The following is a 27,232-nucleotide window of genomic DNA, read 5'->3' as shown; positions in this document are numbered from 1 at the left end:
TGATCAAACATAGAGGTTGCAAAGGCAGCGCAGGTGGGTGGATGCTGGTGGGACATCCACACAGAGATATCCTAGCAATCCTTGGAAATTGGGAGCATTCACTTGGGATCCTCAGACTGGGTTTGATAGACATAAGTTTAGAAGTTTAGAGTTCAGAGGCAAAGGAGAAAAGGAGTTGTTCCAGAAAATATACGGAGAGGGGAATGGAGGGAATGAAGGACAGTTTCTTGGAAAAGTAAAATTGGGTTACCTGGAAGACCGGGAAATACAGTGTCTCAGCATCCCAAAGCAGGACCCCTTCAAGAACACATGGAAAAGTCAGCAGTATGACATCTCAGAAAGGTCATGAGACATGATGACTGAGAAAAACCCATTATATTTGACAAAAACCTGTCATGTTATGACCTTTGGGGGAGCATTTTCAGTAGACTGGTGGAGGTAGAAACAGTTTATAGGAATTAACAAAGGGACTTATCAGTAAGCAGAGGCAGAGCACAAACTACTTTTTCCAAGATTTTGTTGTTAAAGGAGGCAAAATATTTTATTTCAGCAGGTACAATTGATGAAGCATGTTTTCGTTCTCATGTTGGTGATAATCAGGCGGAATATTCCAGGGAGAGGAGGAGCAAGAAATCCAGAGGGAGATACTGATTAGGAGAGAACTGTCCCGGATTTGAGAGATGTTGGGATATTACAGGTGGAAGGAATTAGCTTAATTATGAGGAAGAACAAAATGCCCCTGAGCTTTAAGGGAAAAATGAAAGGGGAGATGAAATTAAAGTTGAGCATACATGAAGGAGGACACTCCTACAGAATGATCTTTTCCCTAAAAGCTCTCTGTGAAGGTGACCATTAATATGTTTGTTGCCCAAACCAGGGGATGGTTTTCTTGCTTCATATTATAGTGACTCCTACACAATATTTGACCATTTTTACTGTCTCTTGTACCCCAAAACCCCCAAAAACAAAACAAAAAAACTTTCTTTGGAAAAACTAAACCATTTGACCCACACTATTAAAAATAAAACAACAACAAAAAAATGACTACATTTTTAAATACTGGAGCAATATTTATAATGATTTATTTTTGACATTGCATATTATTAGCCAAGAAATTCCTTTGTTTTTTACCTGCCAAAGAAAATGAAGGCAAATGGGACATGCATTTCATTAGGTAATTGGAGAATAGCTAAGTGTTCTTTTAGGGAAGCAGTGGATATTAATTATAAGTAGCAATATAATTAAAAACAAAAAAGGCTTGCATAAGTAATAAGCAATAAATTATTTTTCTTACTTATCAAGAATATTAATATTCATAAACAAACTCTTCAGAGTCCTATAGCTGAATTTCTAACTGTCTAACAAACATTTCCACTGGGTTATTCTGCCTACATGTCACTTTGTTTAAGATTGAACTCAACAGCTTCTCCATTGTCTTTTTGTTGTTACTGTTGTTGTTCCTTATCTCAAGAAATGGAACTCATGTGTCACCATTCAGTTACATTGACTTAAACTTCTGAGTCATTTGCAGCTTCTCTTTCAGAACCCCGTGTCCAATTAGGTATCAAGTTATGTATCTCCCATATGTGTGCTCCCCCCTTTGTTTTCTTTCCTGGTAAGACCATAGTTTTAGCTCTCATCATCTCTTGCCTGAATAGATTAACAAACCATGACTTAATCCTCTTATTTCCATCTCCTCTTCAGGACAGATCCAACAACACACACCTGTGCTAGTTATCTTTTCTAAATGAGTATCTTCAGGGAACAGAGCTAGATTCTCTGCCACTGCATTTTACTGCCCTCACCATATTTCCTCCTTTTGTCTAATCCACCCTACCACTGCTCCACCTGCACCCACACAGACATTTTAAGATTACCAGATCTGCAGAATTTTGTTTATTCAAAATTGTCTTTGAATATTTTTCCTTCACTTCAGGTCCAGGTTAAAAACATCTTACCTATAAACCTTGCCTCCAATCTTGGCAGCTTACTTTCCCACCCGCCAACATTCTCTGTCTATAAACACATACCATGAGTTCCCCAGCTTGGTCTGTTTACATACATTTTCCTCTACCATATGGTCTGGTATCCATAATTATTGAAGGGGTTTCTTCTAACTTTGTATCTAAGCTCCTATCTTATCTCCTGGGAACTGTTTAGTCTTCTCTAATTTCTGAAACAGGAAATCATTCAAAAGCCACCATAGCCACCACATGTTGACAAAATCATCTTTAGGGAAAGAAAGGCATTGGTTCATATTTTTAAAAATATATTTTTGACATATGTCTTGGTTTGTGATATAGGACATGTAGAGGCAGTTTTTTAAACGTAAAAGACTAATGGTGGAAGGATGGTCTAGAAAGAGGAGCTCTAAGACAATAGATGTGGCATGATTGACAATAAATCTCTTAAGTGCTGAATCTCTTTTTCTTCACCTTTAAAATAGAGTTACCACCACCAACGCACCTCATGCCAACCTAACAGACTTATTGTGAGACTTGTGTGATATAATATATGTGAAAGTACTTTTGAATCTATGAAAACAGAAAAATACGAGTTTATCATCTATGCCCTTGCTATTGCAAGTGTGGGCCTCAAAACAACAGCAGCATCACCTGCTTGCTTGCTGGAAATATATACTCTTGGGTCTTATCAATAACTGCTGAGTAAGAATTTGGATTTTAACAAAATCACTAGTATGTACATTAAAATTTGAGATGTACTATTACAGGCTTCATAGACAGCTATTGCTGCCATTGTCTCCAGGGAAGAAAAACATTAAGCTTCTCTCATACCAAAAAATTGGCTATTTTGGAATGGAGTTATATTTTTGGATGGTTGCTATCTGACTGGCAGTGAGGTCCTCACACTTACTGAGCACTGGTTGACATTGACCATCTCCTGTCTCACTTGATGTGTGATTTCTGGGCTTTGGTCATCCAAGAAATGATTGAGGAAACAGCTGTTTCTTTCTTCTGACATAGCATAAGCACATAAGATAAACTGGACATATCTATGCATTCATTTGAGCTTAAAAGGAATAAATAAAGCTGTATTTTGTTAGCAGAATATATGTCAAGAATAAGCTGTCTGTATATTTTACCAACTGGCTAAGATTGACACAATAGGTGAATGATTTAGCCAAAGAAAAGCAGTATGTCTTCATCCCTATCAGTCATCAAAGTATCTTTGGCTCATAACACTCAAAGAACTTGCTTCTAATTGGTTACTCTATTCAATTTATGTCTGTCATCATATAAACTAAATGTATAGCAATAACTATCTAAAAATTACTATAGTGGTCCTATGAAAGTGTATATACATACATATATACCTTATTAACTGGATCTTTTCAGAAGAGAAAATGTATTTCTCTCTCTTTTCTTTCTCCATCTCTTTCTCCTCCCAACTACCCCACATACCACTTAAATAGTATATACATCTTCAAGTTAACCATAAAACATATGCAGGGCTCCTATAACTTGCAGAAATAATAAAATCTCAATTTAATTATCTAAACTAAGTTATGGTATGATCAAAGTCTCAGTTTAGTTCAATAAATACTTATTGAATTTCTATCATGTATTTGAAAATGTGCTAGATTTTGAGGATATAAAGATGAATAACATAAATTCTCTAGAAATATTTCATATCAAGGCAGAGGTCATTAAATAAAGAGCTAATAGTATCAAAAATAAATAAATAAAATCAAACAAACAAGCAGGAAAAAGTTGTGCAGAGTGTGCTTTCTGAATACAATGGAAAGTTGCATTTCTCCAGCCTATTGGTTCAGGGAAATATTCCTAAAGGAGAGGATATATGAATAGTCTCAGAAGGTGGGTAAAGATAAGCCAGGTGAAGAAAGCCTGGACAGGGCATCCCAAACAGACAGATTCACATAAGCCTCAACTAGATGGAAAACAGTCAGGAGCACTGAGAACTACAAAGATTTCACCTTCACTTCAGGACAAAGTGTGAGTGGAGAACAGGAGTAGGTAAAGCTTAAGAGGAACAGCAGCAGAAAACTGTGCTGCCCTAGTAAGGGTTGTGTCCTTTTTCCTAAAGAAAATTGGGAACAATTAGAAGTCTTTAAGCAAAATGAGGTAGAGCTTAAAGCAGAATTTCAAATAACTGATTCTGAATAATCACAGAAATTAAAGATAAAGAGGATGCCAATAGTTTCAGGAAATCAGTTTTCTAGGTGATGAGATCTTGCACTGACACCTCTAAAGTTATTAAAAAGATCATGATAGAGCATTAGTAGGAAGGAGAAGAGGAGAGCTATTATAGAAGTATTTAAAGTAAAATTGCCATTATTTAGGGTGGGGGATGAGAAAAATTCAGGATAACTCCCAGGTTTCTATCTTGGAATAGTAAGTGGACAGTAATGTCATTTACTGTGGTTGGAATTTCCAAAAGAAGTGGCAGATTTTGAAAAAAGGAAACTATATATAATATGTAAATTTTTGACCATATTTCTTATACAAAATTTTTGTTGAGCAGTTACTATATGCCAGGCAATATGGTAAAGCACAAACATAAACACAGGTTGTGTTGTGTTGTACTGGTAAACATAGTCAAGTTCTGTCCTCCTAGAGTTTATAATCTCGTCGGGGTAGCTTTGGGGGAAAGAAATGTTGAATTAGAGGTACCTGTGGGATACGCAGTTGGTATGATTATCAGGTACCTGGGGAGAAAATATGGTAGTGGATATGGAAAGTCCTGGCAAAGTTGTGCTGGCTGAACAATGAGAATTATCATCTACCAAGGAAAGTGAGGAAGAAAGACCAAGGACCAAGGAAACAAACCAAGAACACTAATATTGTAAGGAGTTGAGTCAATAGAGAAGACCTCGAAGGAGTTAAAAAAAAAAAAAAAAGGAAGGAAGGAATTCTGTTAGAAGCTCAAGTTATTGTCTCAGAAACTGAGGGGGAAAGAATTTTTAGAAGGAGGAAGCTGTCAAAGTGTCAAATGTAACAGAAATTTACAGTAAGATAAAGACTGAAAAACATTCATTAGAATGTACGATATAAAGTCACTGATGATCTTACAGGCAGTTTTGGTGGAAAAGTAAGAGGAAAACCAAATTACTGTAGTTTGAGGCATTTAGTTGGAGGCCAGTAATTGGGGCCAGAAAATATACATTGCATACTTTGGATAAATTATAGGTTATTATTTTAAAAACTTGTCTGTAAAAGGGAAAAGTATGTATTACTTAGGAGAGCAGCATGGTAAAGTAAAAAGAGAGGAAGATGTGACATCAGGGAAACTGTTGTTCTAAATGGTTCCTAATCTATCAGAGACATAGCAGTAACCATCTTTAGAACTTTACAGGGTTACAGTGTCAGTAAAACTCAATAATGCACGGAATAAATGCTAAAAACTTAGGCATACACTCATTCAATTGTTGAAGACTTGAGAGGTAAGAATTTGTGTATATAACACCTAAAAGTATCTCATTTTGTTTAATTATCTACCATGGAGATCAAAACATTTCCTTTCCAATATAGATCTCATTTGTTACTTGTTTACTTGTGTAATATTACCACAGTGGTTCATGTAGTACCACGTTTAATTTTAAAACCTTGAACTAAGTCCTTCTTCCTTAAAAACCATATAATTTTATACACTTCAGCTAAGAGTATAATTCAATAACGTTATTGTTGTGAAGTTTTTCTTTGTAACCATAAAGGGTGGAAGGATGTCCTGCAGTGTAAGTAAGCTATTTCTTGCACTTGTGTTCTCAATGTTTTGCAGAGAAGACTAGTTATAATTATTGGTACATGAAAGAATTTTGAGGTTAAGTAAGTCCGGAAAAAGCTCTTAGAGTTTATCATATATATGAACACATTAGGGAATTCTGATAGTAAGGAAACCAGCTGAGCCTTTTTTTGCCCATGCTTTTCAAATTTATTCAACCATGATATCTTTTCTGTAATATAATAGCGGTGTTCAGCTGAACGCACTCTGAGAAATTATGTCTTACACTTACTTAAAAGATTTGAGAAGCAGTAGAGCAAAGATAATAGAATTTTTAAAAAATGAGTGACAACATGTATTAAAAAAAAAGAAAAGAAAAACAAAATGAGAAAGACTGGAAACAATGTTCAGTTGTGTCACAATTAGGACAATAAAGATATGCTAACATGTATAATTTATTTATAACCAGACATTGCTATCTCAAAATTTCGAAGACAGAAAATTCTAATGTAATTTTGGGGGGCAAGGGTGCTCATTCTCTTACAGGATAAAAATTGTATTAAAATTATGTTAATATGGAAAATTGAGTAGTTACCAGCAAGTGACAGTGGTGATAAATACTTCATAAGTATCCCTACAGACTCATGTAAATCTATACGACAGCAAGTCAAGCACCATTTCTATCATAGACTAATGTTTTTTGTGTAGTCAACAGTTATGTGTCATTATAATATGCTGAGAGGGTTTATTACTGAAAAGAAACAATAAATCAAGAAAATGGTAATGATTTTTACTATGTTAGTTCCAGGACATTTATTAAATGCCTTCTAATTCAAATCTTGGAAAATGAAAAAATAATATTGGTGCAGCCATTAATTAATTTATTCACATACATACATAACATAATTTGATCTCATGATGATCTTGTAACTTAGGTTCCATTATTTTGCCCAAGTTAGGGGCAAGGAAGCTAATGTAAAGATCAAATATTTCCCCGGGTTACAAAATTCATAGAAGAACCTGGCTTCTTTCAATGTATCAATGACCTCATTCACACACTCAACTTGATTTCTAAGGCAGTGAACAAAAGACTTCCAATGTCTCAAATTGTCCTCTTTGACTTCTAGGTAACCTAAAATGTATTGTACCTTCCTCTTGCCAACATATCCTTGATACAGTTTACTGCCAAATGTAGAAGCTCGAATATACTGTTACCATCCTATTCTCAGAATAATAGAGATGATAGAGGGGAACAGGAGAGGGAGGTAGGTGGAAGAACAACAACAACAACAACAACAAAAAACAACATTTGAAGTGATGGGACTCCTATTTTGAATTATAAGCTTAAAGTCATGCTTAGATAACAATTCTAGATGATACTAATAATAAAGCAGGGCAGTACACTCTATGCCCTTAGGGCTGGTTTATTGCTGGTTTGTTCCCTGTATTTCCTCTTCCTCAAACAGTTCCTGGCACATAATAAGAGCTCAGTGAATGCTTTTGAATGAACAAATGAGTAAGAGCTTTAGTTATATAGTCAAATGGATCTGGAAACCTGTTTCCTAATTTGTTAAATGGACAAATTGACCTTATGAGGTTTACTATAAATGTTAAAATATTTCATTTAAAATGTTTTGCATGGTTCTGGGCACAAAATAAATATTTAGTATCTTATCTTAAATTAGACTCCAAAGTACAGGAGACAACAACTTTCCCGAATTAAAATGTGGTACAGTCTTTCAATTTCTGAGACACAATCATTGGCTATATGGCTTACCAAAATGAAAGCAATTTTTGTAGGAAAAAAGATACAACCTTTGTCATGCTTAAGTTTTGATCAACCACTTCTATACTAAAATTTTCTTTTCTTTTCTATTTCTAATGGTGACTTGAGTACTACAATCTTGAATTTTTAAAAAAATTCTATCCTCTGGAGATTGGGATGTAATATTTCTTAGTCAATTCAATCAATCAAGCATAGTCCCATTTGTAGCTTCTGAATCAGTCTATGACAGGTACAGTTTTTCTCAGCGGACATGACACATGCTCTGTGGATCCTGGGTAAGTTCTCTCTATTAAGAGAAAAAAAAAAGAATAAGATAGTTCCATTTAAAATTGCTAAACTGTACTTATGCATTAGTGTAAACAAAGAGTTATTAGCCACTATTTAGATATGTCATCTTCTTCATGGATTTCTTCAACAGTATGTACTTTAGAATCCTCCAAAAGTCAATTTTTTAGCTTTCAGCCTTTGCCCAAAATGATTTTCTTCCATCTGTAGTTTATGGGAATCAAAAAATGCTCTTTTTTGCCCTTTTTATAAAATTGTCACTGAAAATCCTCCTTCTCAATTTCAACCCAATCTAGAAACTAATTGAGGAAGGTGGTAATGAGACTCGAATAGAGATGTTTCAGGGCGGCAAAAGCAATTCACTAGAGAAGGCTTTGTAACTTGCCACAGAAGATGATGGTCTGTCTCTTTTAAATTAAAAGAAAAACTCAGAAGGCTCTTAGACACTTGCCTGTTAAGAAGTCAATTCCATTAGAAAGATTTCTGTTTCCAAGCTAATTTGTGAGTTACTCTGACAAAATATTGCAAAATTTATAAGACCCAGTTCCCTCATGTTAATGTATTGTTTGGTTTATATCTTCTTTGCTATTGTAAAATATGGTAGTTTTAGTGATTATTTGAACCTATTCTCAATCTCTTTTTTTTCCTCTCTCCTATGACTTAACATGCTTATGTACTATTTGTAACACACAATATATCATCCGGTTTTCAAAACTATGTTCTTAGATCAAATATTCTTTTTGGTCTTTCAATTTAGTGGATCCACACAACATTCACACAAGGGAATATTTCTCAAGCCTGTGACGAAGTGTTTCACACTTGTGAGACACTTGAAGGAGGGTTGATATTTAATAATTGAATCATATTCCAGGGGAAAATGTTTCAGTTGCCTCTTGTGGACAAACATGAGGGGTCTTTTCTTTTCTTTCATATGCTATTCAAATTTAGCTCTCAATAACACAAAACAAGTTGAGAAAGAAAGAAATATGGTACTATTTATTTGAGTGTAGAAGAAGAAAAAGAAATAATATTAACTACCATCTCTTTTATTCTCACATTTCTGGTTTCAGAACAGAATATTTTCAAGCTCAGGAACTGAGATTGATGTGACCAATAACAGACATGGCAAAAATAATGGTTTCTTTGGGATCATGCCTGACAACTTTAGACAAGCCCATCAAGGTTTAGGCATTTTACTGAGCTTTCCTTCTCACAAACCCTCCATCCCCACCCCATACTTTAAGCAATGCCTTGACTTTTAAAATAAGAACTGAATCTCACTGGTGGGATTCAGCATGGTGGGAGCTCATTTCTTATTGTCTCATTTCTTTCCTAAGACCCATTTAAAGTAGCAGGATGTGATGGAGCAGTTTAGGGTAATACGGTTTAGTAAATCTTAATAATTAAAACATGCTTGGGCCAGATGGTGCTCATCAATCGAAAATGATTGGGAATACATATTATATATAAAACTACTCAATAGTCACTCCTAAACATGGTATAATTTTCTCCTTTTCATAGGTGAAATAACCATAACCAACATTAATGAGAAATTCCATACACAAACTTTGACATGTTTTATTTTCACATATCCCAAAGCAAGATGATTACAACACAAATTTGTAAAATCTCCTCTGTAGAGAGAAAAAATAGAAGATTTCTCCTGATGGTATGTTTCAGTGAAGGGCCACAGAGTTAAAAGAACTCTCTCTTTTTTGCAAGTCGTTTTCAAATATTTTAGCAGCATCTTCATTGAGTCATTAGTGGGAGTATGTTTGGTTGCATCCATTACTCCATAGAGTAACCCTCCACTTATATAGAGTTGTCTCTTGTTCATTAAAGACAATTATTATTGACACTGTGAAACAATGCACAAGCGCTAAGAATACAAAGATGATAGTTGCATTGCTGTCCCTGCCTAGTGAGTTTCACAATTTATTTGTGGAAGACAAATGAGTAAATAATTACAAAGTATTGCAAATAATTACAGGGTACAGAGATGATGGTTTTCCTATGATGCTGAGAGAACAGATTAAGGGCACCTAACTCATCCTGGAAAGGGATCAGGAAAGGCTTCCAGAGGGAGACAACAGCTAACCTGAGACTTGACAAATGAGCATGGTATGGTGAAAAGAGGCAAGAAGAGGCAAAAACATCAAGTGATATGATGGGGAAGGAAAATGATATAGTTGAGTTTCTAATACAGGCAGAAACTGAGAAGGAAATAAACAAGTGGAAGTACACTCAAGATATATTTAGAAAATGGAATCAACAAGGCTCTGTTAAGAGCTGAATAAGGAAAGCAAAGGATGGAGAAGAATTTTGGATGATTTCCAGCCTCCTGATTGAAATTGCAGGTGGAATGTAGTATCATTTACCAATATAGGGAATGTGTTTGGAAAAGTTTTTTCTTAAGAAAGTGTGATATGTGAGTCAATAGTGGAGCAAAACCATTTATCCTTATATCTTTTATTTTCTCCCAACTGTTCAAAGTGTATATATGATATCAGAATTGATATCCTTTCTATACCCTTAAAGGGAGGTACCTAGCATGGCATTTCAGCCAAATCTAATTATGATGACTGTCGCCAGAATTAAATTCATCCCTGAGAATTCAGTTTTTCAATTAATAGGTGAGCCTTATAGGCTAAATATTCTTAAGAGACTGAAGTGCTTAACATTTACTAAATGCTAGGTGATCGCTTACTAAATGAATGACTGAATAGTGAATAATCATGGTGTGCTGTCACTGTTATATTAAGTTCCTTCTCAAAAAATAAAAAAGACTTCAAAGTAATGGTTCTGATTAACTTCCTCTACCTTTCTCTTGGTTCTCTGTTAACTTCCTCTCATCTCTCACACCTAATCATTGTGCAAACCAAGCATTTGTCAGGAACAGTTTAATTAACATCACTTTAAATCCCTTTGAGGGGCGCCTGGGTGGCACAGCGGTTGGGCGTCTGCCTTCGGCTCAGGACGTGATCCCAGCGTTAAGGGATCGAGCCCCACATCAGGCTCCTCCGCTGTGAGCCTGCTTCTCCCTCTCCCACTCCCCCTGCTTGTGTTCCCTCTCTCGCTGGCTGTCTCTATCTCTGTCAAATAAATAAAATCTTTAAAAAAAAAAAATAAATAAATAAATAAATAAATCCCTTTGAACATCAAGGAGTAGGACCCAAAGATACCCTCACCACTTGTTTAAGGCAAAATAAAAGATAATGGAGGGGTTGTGAACAGAGTGGTCAAGGGTAGCTTCTTGAATAACAAAAAAGTTTCTGTAGAAATTTATTGTAGTTCAGCCTCAAGAAATTTAGCGAAATAATCGGTACCTAGAAAATTTAGCCCAATGCAAAGCCAATAAAGATGGAAAAGTCATTTCTGTATATGAATGTCACTGGCTTCATGTATCTAGGGGGCCATATTGCCGCAGATCATAATATGGTAAACCTTAAAGAACTATATAAACTGTATCTCAATATACTGCCAAATATTGCTGCTTTTAGAATGAAAGGACACCATGAACAATATTTTTACTTCTTACCACCAGACTGCATTTCTGTCAATTATCCTCACATAAACTGAAAATTCTTCCAGAAATTTAGTTCCAATTGTGAGAGGCAATTCTTCCTTACGAAGTGGCTTTTAGAAAATTAAAGGTCACTTTTCAAAGCATTATTTATAACTTCTTTTTCTGATTTATACCACTACATATATGATGCTAATCTTCATATAATTTTACATTAAATCTCTAAAAATATGTTTGTAAATGTTACATAAATGATAATATGGTATTGTCAACCAAATAACCTTATATAATACATTTGATAAAAAAGATTGCCTCTGTATGTAAACATGTCCACAGGGGAAAGAAGAGAAAGGAATGTTTACTCAAATTCATATACAAGTCAAACAGCAATTCCTTTTAGAGTTTTATAATATATTTTATATATTAACGTTTAAACTTCTTCCATTTTAATTTTGTTAATTAAAAGATTATAAAACCTCATAAAACATGTAGCTGAGCAATAATGGCTTCTAGTAAAATGTAATAAGGTTTCTGAACTGGTTCAAGCATCCCAGAAAAGTACTTATGATATTTTCTTGCCTCCTCCAAATGGCTTGCTTATTCAATATATATGCTACAAAGTTGTCATATTAATCTTCAAGTCAATTTAAAAGGTAAAGTGCCTATCTGACGGTTCTTTCTGATTAAGATTTAAATCTACAGCAGAGCCAATTTCTGCTCTGTACTAAATAGCTGTGTAAATAGATATATTATATCTGGAACAGACTCACTGGTCTTAGAAACAAGGTTTGTTCTTCTGCCTTTAGACTTATACATGCTTCCAACAGCAGAAAATCTATTAGGAATTGAGCAAACAGATTTATTAAAGAGCAATAAGCCTGAAAGAAATTAATGCTGCAACTTTTCAGGTTGATTATAAATTGTGTCTCCTTTGGAAATGACTTACTATTTAGATTTAAATTAACATTTAACATAATTATATCACTTCACCTGGATGAAATCTTAGAAACCATCTAATTTAACTTCCTCCATTTCTTTTCTTTTTGTAAATGAAAAACCAAGCAAGTTAAATGGCCATGTCAAGTTTCCACAGCAAATGAGTGTTTTAGAGAACCAAACTCAACCCTTAAGACGTCTTACCTATTGCTTGTCCCAGCACTCTACACATTAATAGTTTCTGATTATACTAAGTCAAGATTTTATTATTTTTCATTAGATGTTACTTTAAAAATTTCCTTAGTATATAATAGATGTAGGCATGCTATTTATTCTTTACGTAATTTTAAACTGTTACGATTTCTATCATTCATGTGTCTAATATTTTAGAATATTTTTGACTCATTTTTTCCTTTAACTTCCTTTTTTATTCATTGAATATGAATATGACCATTTTTTAAGTCAATGCATAATAGAAGTAGAAATGGGAAATATTACATTGATAATTTCATTTGTTTTTAATAAAATTCAAGAAGTTTAGAAAATACAAAAATATAAAAGCTCTAATAAAAATATAAGAACATAAGATATAAGACAAGAATATAAGAATAAAAATATAAGCAGACAAATTCCTGTAAATAAAATAAGCAAATATATGTATATATATACCTGTTATATTGCTTCTTACTTTTTGAAACATGTTCTGTGATATGGAGCCAGTTACTTTCTCCATGAGAACCAGAATTACAATGATTTGTTTTCCTTTGTGAAAATAAAAAATTCTTGCATTATATGAATTTGATTTCATATCACATCCTTTATAGAATCACAAACATCTGAAGAGAATATTACTGTCATCTATATTGAAAAGTTGACACACCGGAATCATCATAAGCATGTTCTGTTTTTTAGCTTTATCCATTTATGTCTCAGTAGATTGAAACCTTTCTCTTTGACTCTAATTAAGCCTTATTTGCTGAAATATGACACATGCAATTAGCTGGGACTCAAAATTGCAAAAAAAAAAATAGCCATAGATTTTGTTAAATGAATACTATTAACAAATGTAATCATAGTTATTAAACAGTGACTTTCAAATTTCACCGTGTGTCTGATACACCTAGAGGGCTGGGCTTACCCCTAGAGTTTATGATTCTGGAGGTCAGGGGTGGGGTTCAGCATGTACATTTCTTTTCTTTTTTTTTTTTTTTAAAGATTTTATTTATTTATTCAACAGAGATAGAGACAGCCAGCGAGAGAGGGAACACAAGCAGGGGGAGTGGGAGAGGAAGAAGCAGGCTCATAGCAGAAGAGCCTGATGTAGGGCTCGATCCCATAATGCCAAGATCACGCCCTGAGCCGGAGGCAGATGCTTAACCGCTGTGCCACCCAGGCGCCCCCAGCATGTACATTTCTAATAAGTTCCCAGGTTATGCTATTGTTTGAGAACCACTGCCTTCTAGAATTCTCCTCCAACAAACAATCTACACTGTCCTTACACTTACTGTTGTCTAAATATGGACCTTAGGGAAGATATAGGGTTAGACCATGTGTAAACAGCCATACATATGCACTTTATTCATTCAGATATCTGCAGATGTGTTTTCCTATGAAGCTTCATTGGATTTTAAACTCGTGCAATATTGTCTCTTAACTGAATGTATGAGATCATGAAACTGAGAATGTAAAAGAGCTAAAGAACATGTGGGAATAACCGTAAGACAGCAGTATAGAAATTTCTAGTGTCCATTCCCTCCTCAAAACATCAGTTTGAAAACTATACACAAAAATACTTCCACAAGACCTAAGGATTCCAGGTGAGGAATGTAGCTCCCCACCCCCTCTTGCATACCTGGGCAGCTTAGCATAGAAAGAGACATCCTCCCTGTGGAAGAATGAGAGTGAAGGGAGCACCCAGCTTCACTACAGACCCCAGCATTGGCCTGTGCCAGCACCAGGCTGACTCTCAAGGTCCTAGGTGGCTCCCAAGGTACTAGGATCCCAGCCCACCCTGGCACTGACCACTTCACACAGCCTCAGGGCAGCAACCATGACACAAGATTCCTAGCAGGTTCCCATGAATCTGCTGCTGCCCCATCCCAGCACCAGCCAACTCCCACAGACCCCAGGATCTAAGCCTGCCCCAGCACGGGTTTGGCACCTGCAACCTCAGGCTCTAAGCAATCTCCCATGGACCAAGACTCCTAGCCTAATCCCAAACCAGGCAAACTCCAATAGCCCCAGCTCCAACTGGGCTCCTGTGAACCCAGTCTCCTGCCCTGCCTCAGTACCAAGTCGTCTTTGGTGGCTTTTTGACATCCCAGATTTTGGACTGGCTCCCGAAGACCTAGGCTCCTGTCTTGCCCCAGGACCAGGCCAGCTCACATGGCTCCAGCCTCTAGGCTGGCTTCTGTGAAACCAGACTCCCAAACTGTCCCAGCACTGGGCCATCTCTTAAGACCCAGATGCCAGGCTCACCCAGTGGTCCCTGGCACATAGTCAGCACCCCTCCCCCACAAATCCATGCACCCGCCTCTTCCCGATGGACCCAAACACAAGGCCTGCCCACCCACATAAAATATGGCGATGGGGAATAAAAAGGTAGAGTTTTTATATGCAACTGCAAGCAAGCTGTTATCACTTTTAAAAAGACTGTTATATTTATAAGATATTTTATGGAAGCCGCATGGTAACCACAAAGCAAAACACTACAGGAAATACCTGAGATGATAAATGGAAGAGAATCAAAGCATACCACTACAGAAAATCATCAATTCACAAAGAGTGGCAGCAAGCAAGAAAGGAAGGAACAAAGGAAGTACAAAAAAGACAGAAAGCTGTGATATGGCATTCCTAAGTCCTTACCTGTCAATAATTACTTTAAATGAAGGTGGATTATATTCGTTATTCAAAAGGCATAGAGGAACTGAATGGGTAAAACAAAAAACAAAAAACAAAAAAAACCCAAACAAACATAACCCAGCTTTATGCTGCCTGCCAACATTAGAAGCTCACTTCAACATTAAGGACACAGATAAGTTCAAAGTGTAGGAGTGGAAAAAGATATTTCAAACAAATGGAAACCAAAAGAGACCAAAGATAGGTATGCTTAGGCAAAATAAACTAAGAAAAACTATAAGAAAAACTATTTTTCTTATAGTTTCATTATATAATAGCTATAAAGCCAGCCTTATAGCTATTATATAATGATAAAGGTGTCATTTCTGAAAAGGGAATAAAAACAATTGTAAACATGAATGCCTCCAGCATAGGTGCAACTAAATATATTAAACAAATATTAAAAGAACTGAAAGGAAAAACAGACAACAACACAATACTAGTAGAGGACTTCAATATTCTACTTTCAACAATGAATAGATCATCACGAGAGAAAACCAATAAGAAGACATTGCATGTAGGGGCGCCTGGGTGGCAGAGCGGTTAAGCGTCTGCCTTCAGCTCAGGGCATGATCCCGGCGTTGTGGGATCGAGCCCCACATCAGACTCCTCTGCTATGAGCCTGCTTCTTCCTCTCCCACTCCCCCTGCTTGTGTTCCCTCTCTCACTGGCTGTCTCTATCTCTGTCAAATAAATAAATAAAATCTTTAAAAAAAAAAGACATTGCATGTAGAATCTATCATAACCAAATGCACCTCACAGACATACAGAACACATTCCACTCAACAGCAGCAGATTACACAATCTTCTCAAGTTCATTCTCCATGATAGGTCATGTTAGGTCAAAAAAAAAGTCTTAGCAAATGTAAGAAGATTGAAATCATACCAAATATCTTTTCCAATCACAATGGTATGAAACTAGAAAGCAACAGGAGGAAAACTGGAATATTCACTGATGTGTGGAATTAAACAACACACTCTTCAACAAGCAATGGATCAAAGAAGAAATCAAAAAGGAAATTTAAAAAAATCTTGAAACAAATGAACTGGAAGTTCATATAAGTGGAATCACAACACTTGCACCAAAATGTGTGGGATGCAGCAAAAGCAGTTCTAGGAGGGACGTTTACAGACATAAACACCTACATTAAGAAAAAAGAAAGGTCACAAGTAAACAACCTAACTTTAACCTCAAACTAGAAGTAGAGGGATAAACTAAGCCCAAAGTTACTAGAAGGAAGGACGTAATGACGTTTAGAGCAGAAGTAAATGAAATAGAGAATAGGAAAACAATAGAAAAGAAATAAACAAACCCAAGAGTTGGTTCTTTGAAAAGGTAAACAAAATTGACAAATCTTTCCTAAGAAAAAAGGGAGAGGACCCAAATAAATAAAATTATAAATGAAAGAGCAGACATTACTCTGATACCACAGAAATACAAAGAATCTTATAAGACTACTATGAACAATTATATGTCAAAAAATTGAACAACCTAGGAAAAGTAGATAAATACCAACATGCATACAACCACCAAAGCTGAATCATGAAGAAATATAGAGTCTGAACAGAACAATAATGAGGTTAAATCAATAATCAAAAACCTCCCAAGAAAAGCCCAGGATCAGATAGGTTTCACTGATAAATTCTACCAAACATTTAAAGAAGATTTAATGAAAATCCTTCTCAAACTTTTACAAAAAAATTGAAAGGAGGGAAAACTCCCATTCATCTTATGAGGCCAGTATTATCTTGATGTCAAAGTCAGATAAGGACATTCCAAGAAAATAAAACTATAGGTCAATATCATTGATGGATATAAATAAACAATTCTTAACAAAATACTAGCAAACTGAATTCAACAGCACATTAAAAGCATTATACACCATGATGGGTGGGATTTGTCCCTGGAATGCAAAGTGGTTCAATATACACAAATAAATAATGTCGTACATTATATTAATAGAATGAAAAATGAAAATTATATAATTATTTCAGTAAATGCGGAAGAAGCATTCAAGAAAATTCAACATCTTTCGTGATAAAATCTATCAATGAATTGGGTATAGAGGGAATGTACCTCAACATAATAAACTTTATACATAAAAAACACATAGCTAACATCATCCTATGGTAAAAAGTGAAAAGCTTTCCTGCTAAGATTAGGAATAAGACAAGGATGCCCATTCTCACCACTTTTTTTCAACACAGTACTGGAAGTCCTAGCCAGAGCAATTAGTCAAGAAAAAGAAATAAAATTCATCCAAATCATAAAAGAAAAAGTAAAATTTTATTTGTTAGCAGATACTATGATCTTACATATAGAAAAATCCTAAGGACTCCACTAAAAAACTCTTGGAACTAACAAGTGAATAAAGTTGCAGGATAAAAAGTAAACAGGCTGAAATAGGTTACATTTCTATATACTAACAGTTAACTATTTGAAAAAGAAATAAAGAAAAATTTCATTTACAATAGCATCAAAAATAATCAAATTCTTAGGAATAATTTTATCTAATGAGGTAAAATATCTGTATACTGAAAATTATAAGACACTGATGAATGAAATAGAAGAAGATATAAATATACGAAAAGATATCCCATGTACATGGATTGGAAGAATTAATATTGTTAAAATGTTCATACTACCCAATGCCATCTATAGACTTACTGCAATGCCTCTCAAAATTCCAATGGCACTTTTTACAAAAATAAAAAGCATTACTCACAATAGCCAATATATGGAAACAACCTCAGTTGTCCATCAATGGATGAGAAGATAAAGAAAATATGGTATACATAAACAATGGAATATTATTCATTCACAAGAAAGAAGGAAATCCTGCCTTTGTGATTACATGGATAGACCTTGAGAGCCTTATGCTAAGTGAAATAAGTCAGACGGAGAAAGACAAATATTGTATGTTCTCACTTATATATGAAATATGAAAAAGCTGAACTCATAGAACTAGAAAATAAAATGGCAGTTGCCAGGAGTTCAGGAATATGGAATTGATATGATATTGGTCAAAGGGTACAAACATGCAATTATAAGATGAATAATTTCTGGGGATCTTATATACAACATTGTGAGTACAGTTAATACTGTATTATATACTTCATAGTTGCTAAGAGAGTCAATCTTAAATGTTATCACCACACACAAAAAAAGAGAAATATGTGAGGTGATGGGTATATTAGAGAAACTTACTGTGGTAACTGTTTCACAATACATATGTGTATGAAACCGTCAAGTTGTACACCTTAAACTTACGTATGTAGTATATCAATTATATCTCAATAACGCTGGAAAAACATTTAGATTTTAGTGGTGAGATTTAACTATCAAGACTTCTTAGCACTACTCCTTCTGTGCTTTGTATCCACTGATTATTACAAGTCATTAAAAAATCAGCCTCCAGGCCCCTGGGTGGCTCAGTTGGTTAAGCGGTCGACTTGATTTTGGCTCAGTTCATGATCTCAGGATTGAGATCGAGCCCCATGTGGGGCTCGGGGCTCAGCAGGGAATCTGCTTGAGATTCTCTCTCTCCCTTGCCCTTTGCCCCTCCCCCACCATGCACATATGCATGTGAGCTTCCTCACTGTCTCTCAAAAAAAAAAAAAAAATCAGTCTCATATGCACTCTAACTTGGCAAATGTTTATTTTATCCCTGTAGGACAATGGTTCTCACACTTAAGTGGTTATTAAAATCACCTGAGAAAAGCTGTTAAAAGACAAATTCCTGGGCCCCATCCCCAAAGTTTCTGATTCAGTGCATGTGGGATAAAGCCCAAGAATTTGTATTTGTAACAAGTTCCCAGGTGCTGCTGCTGCTGCTCCAGGAACCCCAGTTTGGGAACCACTCCTCTAGGACCTAAAATGACAAGGATACCTCAGAGGAAAAATGCACAGAAACATAACACACATATACCCTCGATAGTTTATGAAGCTTCGTGTGTTTATTTGGGAAAACAAGAAAGTGTTTGAAATGGTTTCTAAGATAACTCCAATTTTAAAATTCTCGCATTATATGTTGTAAAATTTATAAGTTCCTACTGGTTTTATATCAGATTCTTACCTTATATTGAAATTTAATGGTCTTATTTAATGATACTGTATTAGATTATTTAAGTAAAAATTTTCCAAGGTCTTCAGAAATATTATACATCTAAAATAATGCTACATTAAAGCATTTTACAAAATTCAAATGTTATGATATTCATCTGAATTGTCTTGACTAAATTAAAGCATAATAAATCCATATGGAGGGAACTAATTTGCTCATTAGATCCAATAATGAGGCAGTTTGTGTGATATTAATCAAATTATGAATTTTTTGAATAAATTCACAAAAATTCAGTTTCCTACTGCTTGTGAATTTTATTTTTCTTAGTTTTGAAATTAAAATCTAAATGACCTCAAAATGAATAGGCTTTAGGATACTTTTATTGGTTTTGTTATATATCTATCATATTGTAGAGATGGTTAGAGGGTTTAAGATAAACATAGTACACAGAAAAAATTACTTCATTAATGAAATAAAATAGTAATTTGATAACTATATGTTTAAGATATGTTAAAGGTATTTTTGGGTGTGTGAATTAGATCATTAAATGGGTGCCTGGGTGGCTCAGTTGGTTAAGCATCTGCCTTTGGCTCAGGTCATGATCCCAAGGGTCCTGGAATTGAGGCCCTCATTGGGCTCCCAGTTTGGCTGGGAGCCTGCTTGTCCCTCCCCCTCTGCCTGCCGCTCCCGCAGCTTATGCTCTCTCCCTCTTTCTCTCTCCCTCTCTGTCAAATAAATAAATAAATAAATAAAATCTTTTTTTTAAAAAAAGGAAGATTATTAAATGAAATTATTCCATTATTGATCAATGTTAAACAATCAACTTAGAGAGAAATTTGTTATAAAGCAGATTATGTAAAAGCCTTTATTGACATTACTCACATTAACAATTTCTTGGGCCAGAATTGTTTTACACTAAGCTATATAGATCTATGTTCAATATAGACCTTTGGCTATTGATGCATACATAAAACCTGACTGTTAATATTTCTTTGAGAGTCAAAAATCTGTACAAATAATTTATTGGTATATTAGATAATAATATAGTACCATGTCAGAAATAATTTATTTCTGATCAAATAATGATTAGATATATCAGAAAATATAATATCAGTGGCATAACACAGGGATGTATATTGCTCTCTTTATTTTTATTTGTTTGTTTTCACCTGTATCTTAAAGAACTGCTACCCATTGAACAAAGCATACTTGTTCTTCATTGTAGAAAACATATGACTCCTGAAAATGACATAGTTCTAGGGTCATGACCTAGAGTTGGATATCAGGAGCAATTGGAACTGTTACCTAATCATTGCATGAATAATATAAGATTTATTATTCACATACCATACAATATTTAATAGGATTACCAGTAAATAGCCTTTACTGCATTCACCTCAATTAGTTAGAAGTAACAAGTTAATCAAATGAGGTGTGACTTAAAGTTAATAATTCCATTTATTAGGACTTTATGGACTGAATATTTGGTTATATCCAGTTCCCCCCCCCCTTTTTTTGAGTTTAAGTTATCTTTGCTAGAAAGTATAACTTTGTTCCCTTAAGCTAATTTACCCATTTGGAGCACAATAATGGTCCTTCCTTAGGTCAGCCTCTAACCTGGAAGCAGCAATGGTCTCAGAGTCTTATAGTGAGGCATGCACCCCAGCAGGCTTCTGGTGAGAGGCTTCCAGTCCAGCACTCAGTTGCTGGTATAGAATATGTGCATAGTAGGTATTCATTTAATTTAGTCAACATACATTTATTGATAAATTCTAATATGTTAGGAACCATGCTAAGCTTTAGAAGCAATTCTTGCTTATATGAAAGTTACAGGATATTGGAGGAGATAAGTAAACATGCATCAATACAGTATTATTAATGCTAAAAATATATATAAAGAGAGGTAATACTATTGGAATATGAAAGGTGTACCCAACTCAGTCTGAGGGATTAAGGGAAAGCCATCTAGAATAGCTTATTTTTTGGATAATATCTGAATAATACATGAGTTTCAGCTAGATTAGAAAGAGGATAAATGTTCTAGACAGGGAGATCAACATATAAGACATATAAGCCCAGAGAGAAAAGACACCTTAAGTTAGTGTTTAGAAATACAATACTTCAGTATGGCTTGAATATAGAGTACAAAACGGTGAAGAGAGAGGAGAGGGTAATGAGATGCACCGATTTGACTCATTAATAACCTCACAGACCAGGCAGAGGCAGTTGGAGTTCACAAAGATGGTCCATGCTTTACGATGAGATGTGATATGTGAAATGATTGCACATGCATTCTGGAAAATCTCTCTGGCTACAAAGTTGAAAGAAGAGTGAGGGGAGAGGGGCGCCTGGGTGGCGCAGTCGTTAAGCGTCTGCCTTCTGCTCAGGGCGTGATCCCAGCGCTCTGCGATAGAGCCCCACATCAGGCTTCTCTGCTAGGAGCCTGCTTCTTCCTCTCCCACTCCCCCTGCTTGTGTTCCCTCTCTCGCTGGCTGTCTCTCTCTCTGTCAAATAAATAAAGTCTTTAAAAAAAAAAAAAAAGAAGAGTGAGGGAAGAAAGCCTATGTTTTCATGACCAGGTTGGATGTTCATGGTAATTATGGGGAGAAGCAGTGGTGGGCTGGACTAAAGTACTGGCATAGTGTATTTGTTTCCTAGGGCTATGGTAACAAGTACCACAAACTGGGTGGCTTGAAATAATAGAAATTTATTCTCTCATCATTCTAGAGACACAAGTCCAAAAACCAAGTATAGGCAGGGCCATGCTCTCTATGAAGGTTTGAAGGAGAATCTTTTCCATACCTTTCCCTTAACTTCTGGAATTGCCAGCAGACGTTGGTATTCTTTGGCTTGTGGAAACATCATTCAAATCTCCACCTCTGTCATCACATGGTGTTCTCCCTGTATGTCTTCACATTATCGTCCCTCTCTCTATGCATGTCCATTTCTGTGTCTCTTCTCCTTCTCTTATAAGGACTCCAGTCATATTAGATTAGGACGCACCCTACCTAATGACCTCATCTTAATTATATCTGCAAAAAACCCTATTTCCAAATAAGGTTATATTCACAAGGTACTGAGCCTTAGGACTTCAAAATAACTTTTGGGGAAACACAGTGAAATCCATAAGGCAGAATGTAAAGAGAAGAGCAGAATAATTAGAGAGATAATATAGGCTGCAACTGAAATTGACTTGGAAATAAATACATATGGGAGAGGGCATGTAAAAACCAACCCCGAGGGCGCCTGGGTGGCTCAATCGGTTAAGTGTCTGCCTTCTGCTCAGGTCATGATCCCAGGGCCCAGGATCCAGTGGGGCTCAGCTCCCTGCTCAGCAGGGAGTCGACGTCTCCCTCTGCCCCTCCCCCTGCTCGTGATCTCTCTGTCTCAAATAAATAAATAAAATATTTTAAAAAACAACCCTGAAACCCAGATTTCATAATTAAACAGCTCCGTGGAAATAAATAGTTGTCCAGTATTTATCACAACCTGATTGTAAGAATGAGTAGAACTTTCAAATCAAGATTTTCTTAATTTAGCTTGGCTCCAAGGGCGTAATTGAACAACCTTATATTTGCACACAATTTGTGTGTGTTTGTGTTTTTAATGTGTATTCATGCATGTTTCTTAGGCTTATGTCAATATATTTATTAGATTCTCAGAAAGAAACATGACCATTCAGTACTCCAAATGTCACTGCCGAGAGTCTCTGTAACTTTGCTTTTATCCTTACATTTAGGCAGAGTTCATAGCTATATACCTGAGCCACAATGATTGGGCCCAAAATAACATTTCTCTCATTGGACTGGGCTTGGTATAGTGTACTTGGTCCATGGTGAGAGCAGAGGGTGGAATTCTGTAAAAACTGTTACGTATTTATGGTAGGGAATTTTTTTTTAAGATGTTATTTATTACGTTATACTACGTTATACTACTTTTTCCTCCTGAGAACACATAAAACAAATTTCCTTCAGGTAACAGTACCAGGAATTGCTATGCTAGGAATTCTCTTTAAAAACTTATTTATATTTTAAAACATTGTGAATTTTATGTTTGATTGCACTTTTTATCCTTGCCTGAGACTAGAAAGCTGAGAGGTGGATTATCATGCCAAGTCCAAGGAAGTATGTAATAATTTTAACATGCATTTTGTGTTCTAATGTAATTCCTGAATTCATACATTTTCCTAACTTCATTTTTCTTGACTGATTTCTCCATTTATTTACCTTCTCCCATTCTCATTAATTATTTCATTTATTTACCTGATGAACAAACTATAATTGAGTGCGTACTATGTAATCATGTATTAGGTATTATACCAGGTCCCTGGATTCGGTCATGATAAACATTATCTGTTTTCAGATATCTCAGTCTACAAGGGAGGGTATTCGTTCAAGTTAATATTTACAATAGATTGTGATTAACAATGATCAAAATATCTAAAAAATAATAGTGGTGAATAAAGGGGGCATGCAGCCCAACCACCTTAGATAAAAGGCTTTCTGAAGAAGAGATGGTTGAGCTGAGCCCTAAATAGAAGGTAACCAAATAAAAAGTGAAGGGAACAAAGCTCCCATAAAAAAAAATTAAAAATCAAAATCTCTACATCATTACGAAATAGTGCATGTTTGGGAAGAAGATTCAATGTTGTTAAGATGTCAGTTGCTTCCCACTTGACCTATAGATTCAATGCAATTTCCATCAAAATCCCAGCAAGTTATTTCGTGAATGTTGACAAACTGATTCTAAAATTTATGTGGAATGGAAAAACAAAACCAAAAAACTCACAGCAGCCAACACAATACTGAAGTTCAAGATCAAACTTGAAAGACTGACACTACCCAACTTCAATGCTTACTGTAAAGAACTACAGTATTGTTTCCATTGTTTCTTTCCCTGGCCTCAAGTAGTTCCTTGCAAGCCTATGCTGGTTAGTGCTCATCTGAAGATTTAAGGGGGCCTTCCACAAATCCCCAGAACTTTCTTTATCTCTTTTTCTCTCTCTTTCCTTCTTTTCCCTGCAGCTCTCTACTTTGCATGACTCCGACCTGTGATCTCTAGCTGTCTTGGCCTTTCCAGACTCCCAGCTCCATCTCATCAATTCAGCTCCATTCCTGCACTAAGGCCTTATTACTCTCTTAAGGCATAAGCTGGGACAATTATAGGACACACCTCATTTGTTTCCCATCACTTAAAAATCACTGTCCTTTGATGTCTATATTCAATATGTTTAAAGCCAGTGTTTTACATATTTTGTCTGCTTTCTATAGTTTTAAGTGTGAGGACTAATCAGAAGTCAAGTGAATAGGAATTTAAAAAGGAAAAAGTGATTGATAGAATTCTTATATCTTGGTATTGGCAAGTGGGGTGGAGGGGGGAATTGGTGACCACAGAGACCTGATAAATAAAATGGTGGAAATAAAAGCCAGATTTTAGTGAATTAGTGATTAAATGGGAGTCCAGAAGTAGAAAAAGCAAGTAAAGATGGCATTCCCAAGAAGCCGAGCTGAACAATGATGGAAAGGTACTGGATGATATTTACAAGGGAATATAGAATCAAAGGAAGATGCTTTTGCTTACTGTTGAAATCCTTGTTGAGATAAAAAATAAAGAAAATTAAAACTGACTGTGGAGAAGGCAGAGGTTGACAAACAATAGCCTAAAGACTGACCATAAGCCTTTTCTATAAATAAAGTTTTATTGGACCACAGCCATGCCTATTCATTTACATATTGTTGATGGTTGTTTCTGTGTTACAACAGCAGAGCTGAATAGTTGTGAAAGAGATCATATGGCCTAAAGTCAAAATTATACTCTAACTGACCTTCATTAAAAAAATTGCCCATCCTTACTAGGGATCCAACAAACAATAAAAGCATATATTTCTAGTCATCTGGAGTTTCAAATTCAGTACCAATCATTTTTAATATATTATCCTGGGACAGATAACATTAATAATATTAATGGAAAAGAAAACAGTATGTCTTATATTTTTATTTTCAATAATAAAGGGTTAGAAGTAATTTCTCTAAATAAAATTATGTGTTCTATCTTAATGTTAGACTTAAAAGTTAACATTGCACACAGGAGTTTGTGAGCAAATTATTTTTAATGGTGCAATAAAATTGAAACAAGAGCTTTATTACTTAAAAATGATTTTTTTCAATTAGTGATTTTGTGTGGACATTAAATTACATATCTTGTAGGATTTAAATAAAGAACAATAGTCAGAGTTTATTGTTTTATTTTGAGTTTCAAATATGTAACATTCTATCATATGCAATGTCAATTCAATAACAATTTACTGACCCAGTCTTTAATTATTTTTAAACTTTTTCTAGGCAAAGAAGTCAAGCCTAAGCCTCCACGTATGTTATGTGCATGCCAAAAAATAAGTAAATAAAACAAATCTTAAACACATGCTTTTACACATCCTCTGATATCATAGTTGAGTATTTTGCTTAAAGTCAAAGGCTTAACTATTTTGTGTAGACAATGTGCTTAAAATCCTCATATTTCTAATATCCTTTGTAATTCTAATATCCTTAGTGTTTCTGAGAATATTCTATGCTAAAATTTTCCTTCAACCTTTGTTCACTGAAGGTACAAAACAATACCTTTCATTAACTTCTCATAAAAATCTTAATTCACATTTTCATTTTATCTCAAAATAATTCATACTACGATTGATAATGAGGAATCTTTGTTTGTCTGTTTGTATCAATTTGCTGCATTTATAAAAAGGAGAAAATAATATGGCAGATTAAAAAACAATGAATAACATGTAAAAGAAATATGGATGAGTACAGAAAAAATATCTTTACATAATCATCATTATTAATGTTCACCTGTATTTTTAGAGCCACAAGTAAAAAAAGAAGAGAAACCAGGTATGTATATTTTATATAGAGATTCATATTTGCATTTCATAATTATAATGAGTAGCATATTACCTCTTTGCCAGTGTTGTGTCGTAGTGTAAATATTATACAAAAATGTTATCCTTTACCAACTATTTTAAAATAAGACGAACATAATACACATTTATCTATGCTACCTATTCCAAGAAAAAATTCTACTTACAAAAGAGAAACTGCTGAGAGAAATTGATCTGATTCAGAAGAAGCAATTGACTAATTGAGTTGAGTCCCACAAAACCCCTATTTTTGCTGATTACTATAGGACACAGACATCCTGTGAGAAAAACACTTCCTCTCATTTTTCTGTTTTTTGGGGCACGCCGGAGTGAGATGAATATTTCTGAGGGCTGCAGTATGCAGCAGAAACTTTTTTAAAAAGAACAGAAATCTGATTCTCGAAACAGTTAAAATTTTGGTTGATGTTTCCCAACTATTAGTGTTACAGGGCTGCTGTAATAAAATAAAATACCACAAACTGGGTATTTTAGTACAGCAGAAATTTATTCTCTCACAGTTCTGGAAGGTAGAAGTCTGAAACCAAGGTGTCAGCAGGGCCATGATTCCCTTGAACCTGGAGAGAAGAACCCTTCCCTGCCTCCTCTGGCTTGCGGTGTTTGCGAGCAATCCCTGGTGTTCCTTAGCCTGAAATTGCGTTGTTCCAATCTCAGCCTCTATCATTCCACGGACCTCTTCTTCCTTTGTGTCTTTATCTCTGCCTTTTCTCCTCTTCTTGTAAGAATACCAGTCATATTAGATTAAGGACCCAGCCAACTCCCATATCACTACATCTTAACTAATTACACCTTAAAGACCCTATTTCCAAATCAGGTCATGTTTTGAGGTGCTGGGGTTGGGACTTCAGCCTATCTTTTCGGAAGACACAATTCAACCCGCAAAGGCCTATCCTCTGGTCCCCCCAAAATGCATGCCCTTTACATGTAACAAAACACATACACCTCATTCCAACATCCCTAAAAGTCACAAACCATTTTAGCAACAACTAAGTCCAAAAGTTCATCAATTCAAATTCTCAAACTCATTATCTTTGAACATTTATGGGTGCAACCTAGGGTACAATTCTTCTTGAAGAAAATTTCTCTCCATCTGCAAAATCAGAGAA

At 35.3% G+C, this 27,232-nt stretch overlaps 1 protein-coding gene across 1 annotated transcript in view; it reads left to right on the top strand.

Annotated features, from left to right (window-relative positions):
- Positions 1 to 27,232, top strand: part of TRDN (triadin) — a 379,865-nt gene that overhangs the window by 299,309 nt on the left and 53,324 nt on the right. The window contains exons 25-26 of the mRNA XM_034669079.1: positions 25,534 to 25,560; positions 26,053 to 26,082. Of these exons, the coding sequence (XP_034524970.1) occupies positions 25,534 to 25,560; positions 26,053 to 26,082 (57 nt within the window). The remainder of the gene's footprint in view (positions 1 to 25,533; positions 25,561 to 26,052; positions 26,083 to 27,232) is intronic.

Source organism: Ailuropoda melanoleuca, chromosome 10 (assembly GCF_002007445.2).
Source record: "Ailuropoda melanoleuca isolate Jingjing chromosome 10, ASM200744v2, whole genome shotgun sequence".
In the NCBI taxonomy this organism is placed as follows: Eukaryota; Metazoa; Chordata; class Mammalia; order Carnivora; family Ursidae; genus Ailuropoda; species Ailuropoda melanoleuca.
The sequence above is the reverse complement of the archived record's forward strand: the minus strand, read 5'-3'. Positions and strand labels throughout refer to the sequence as shown.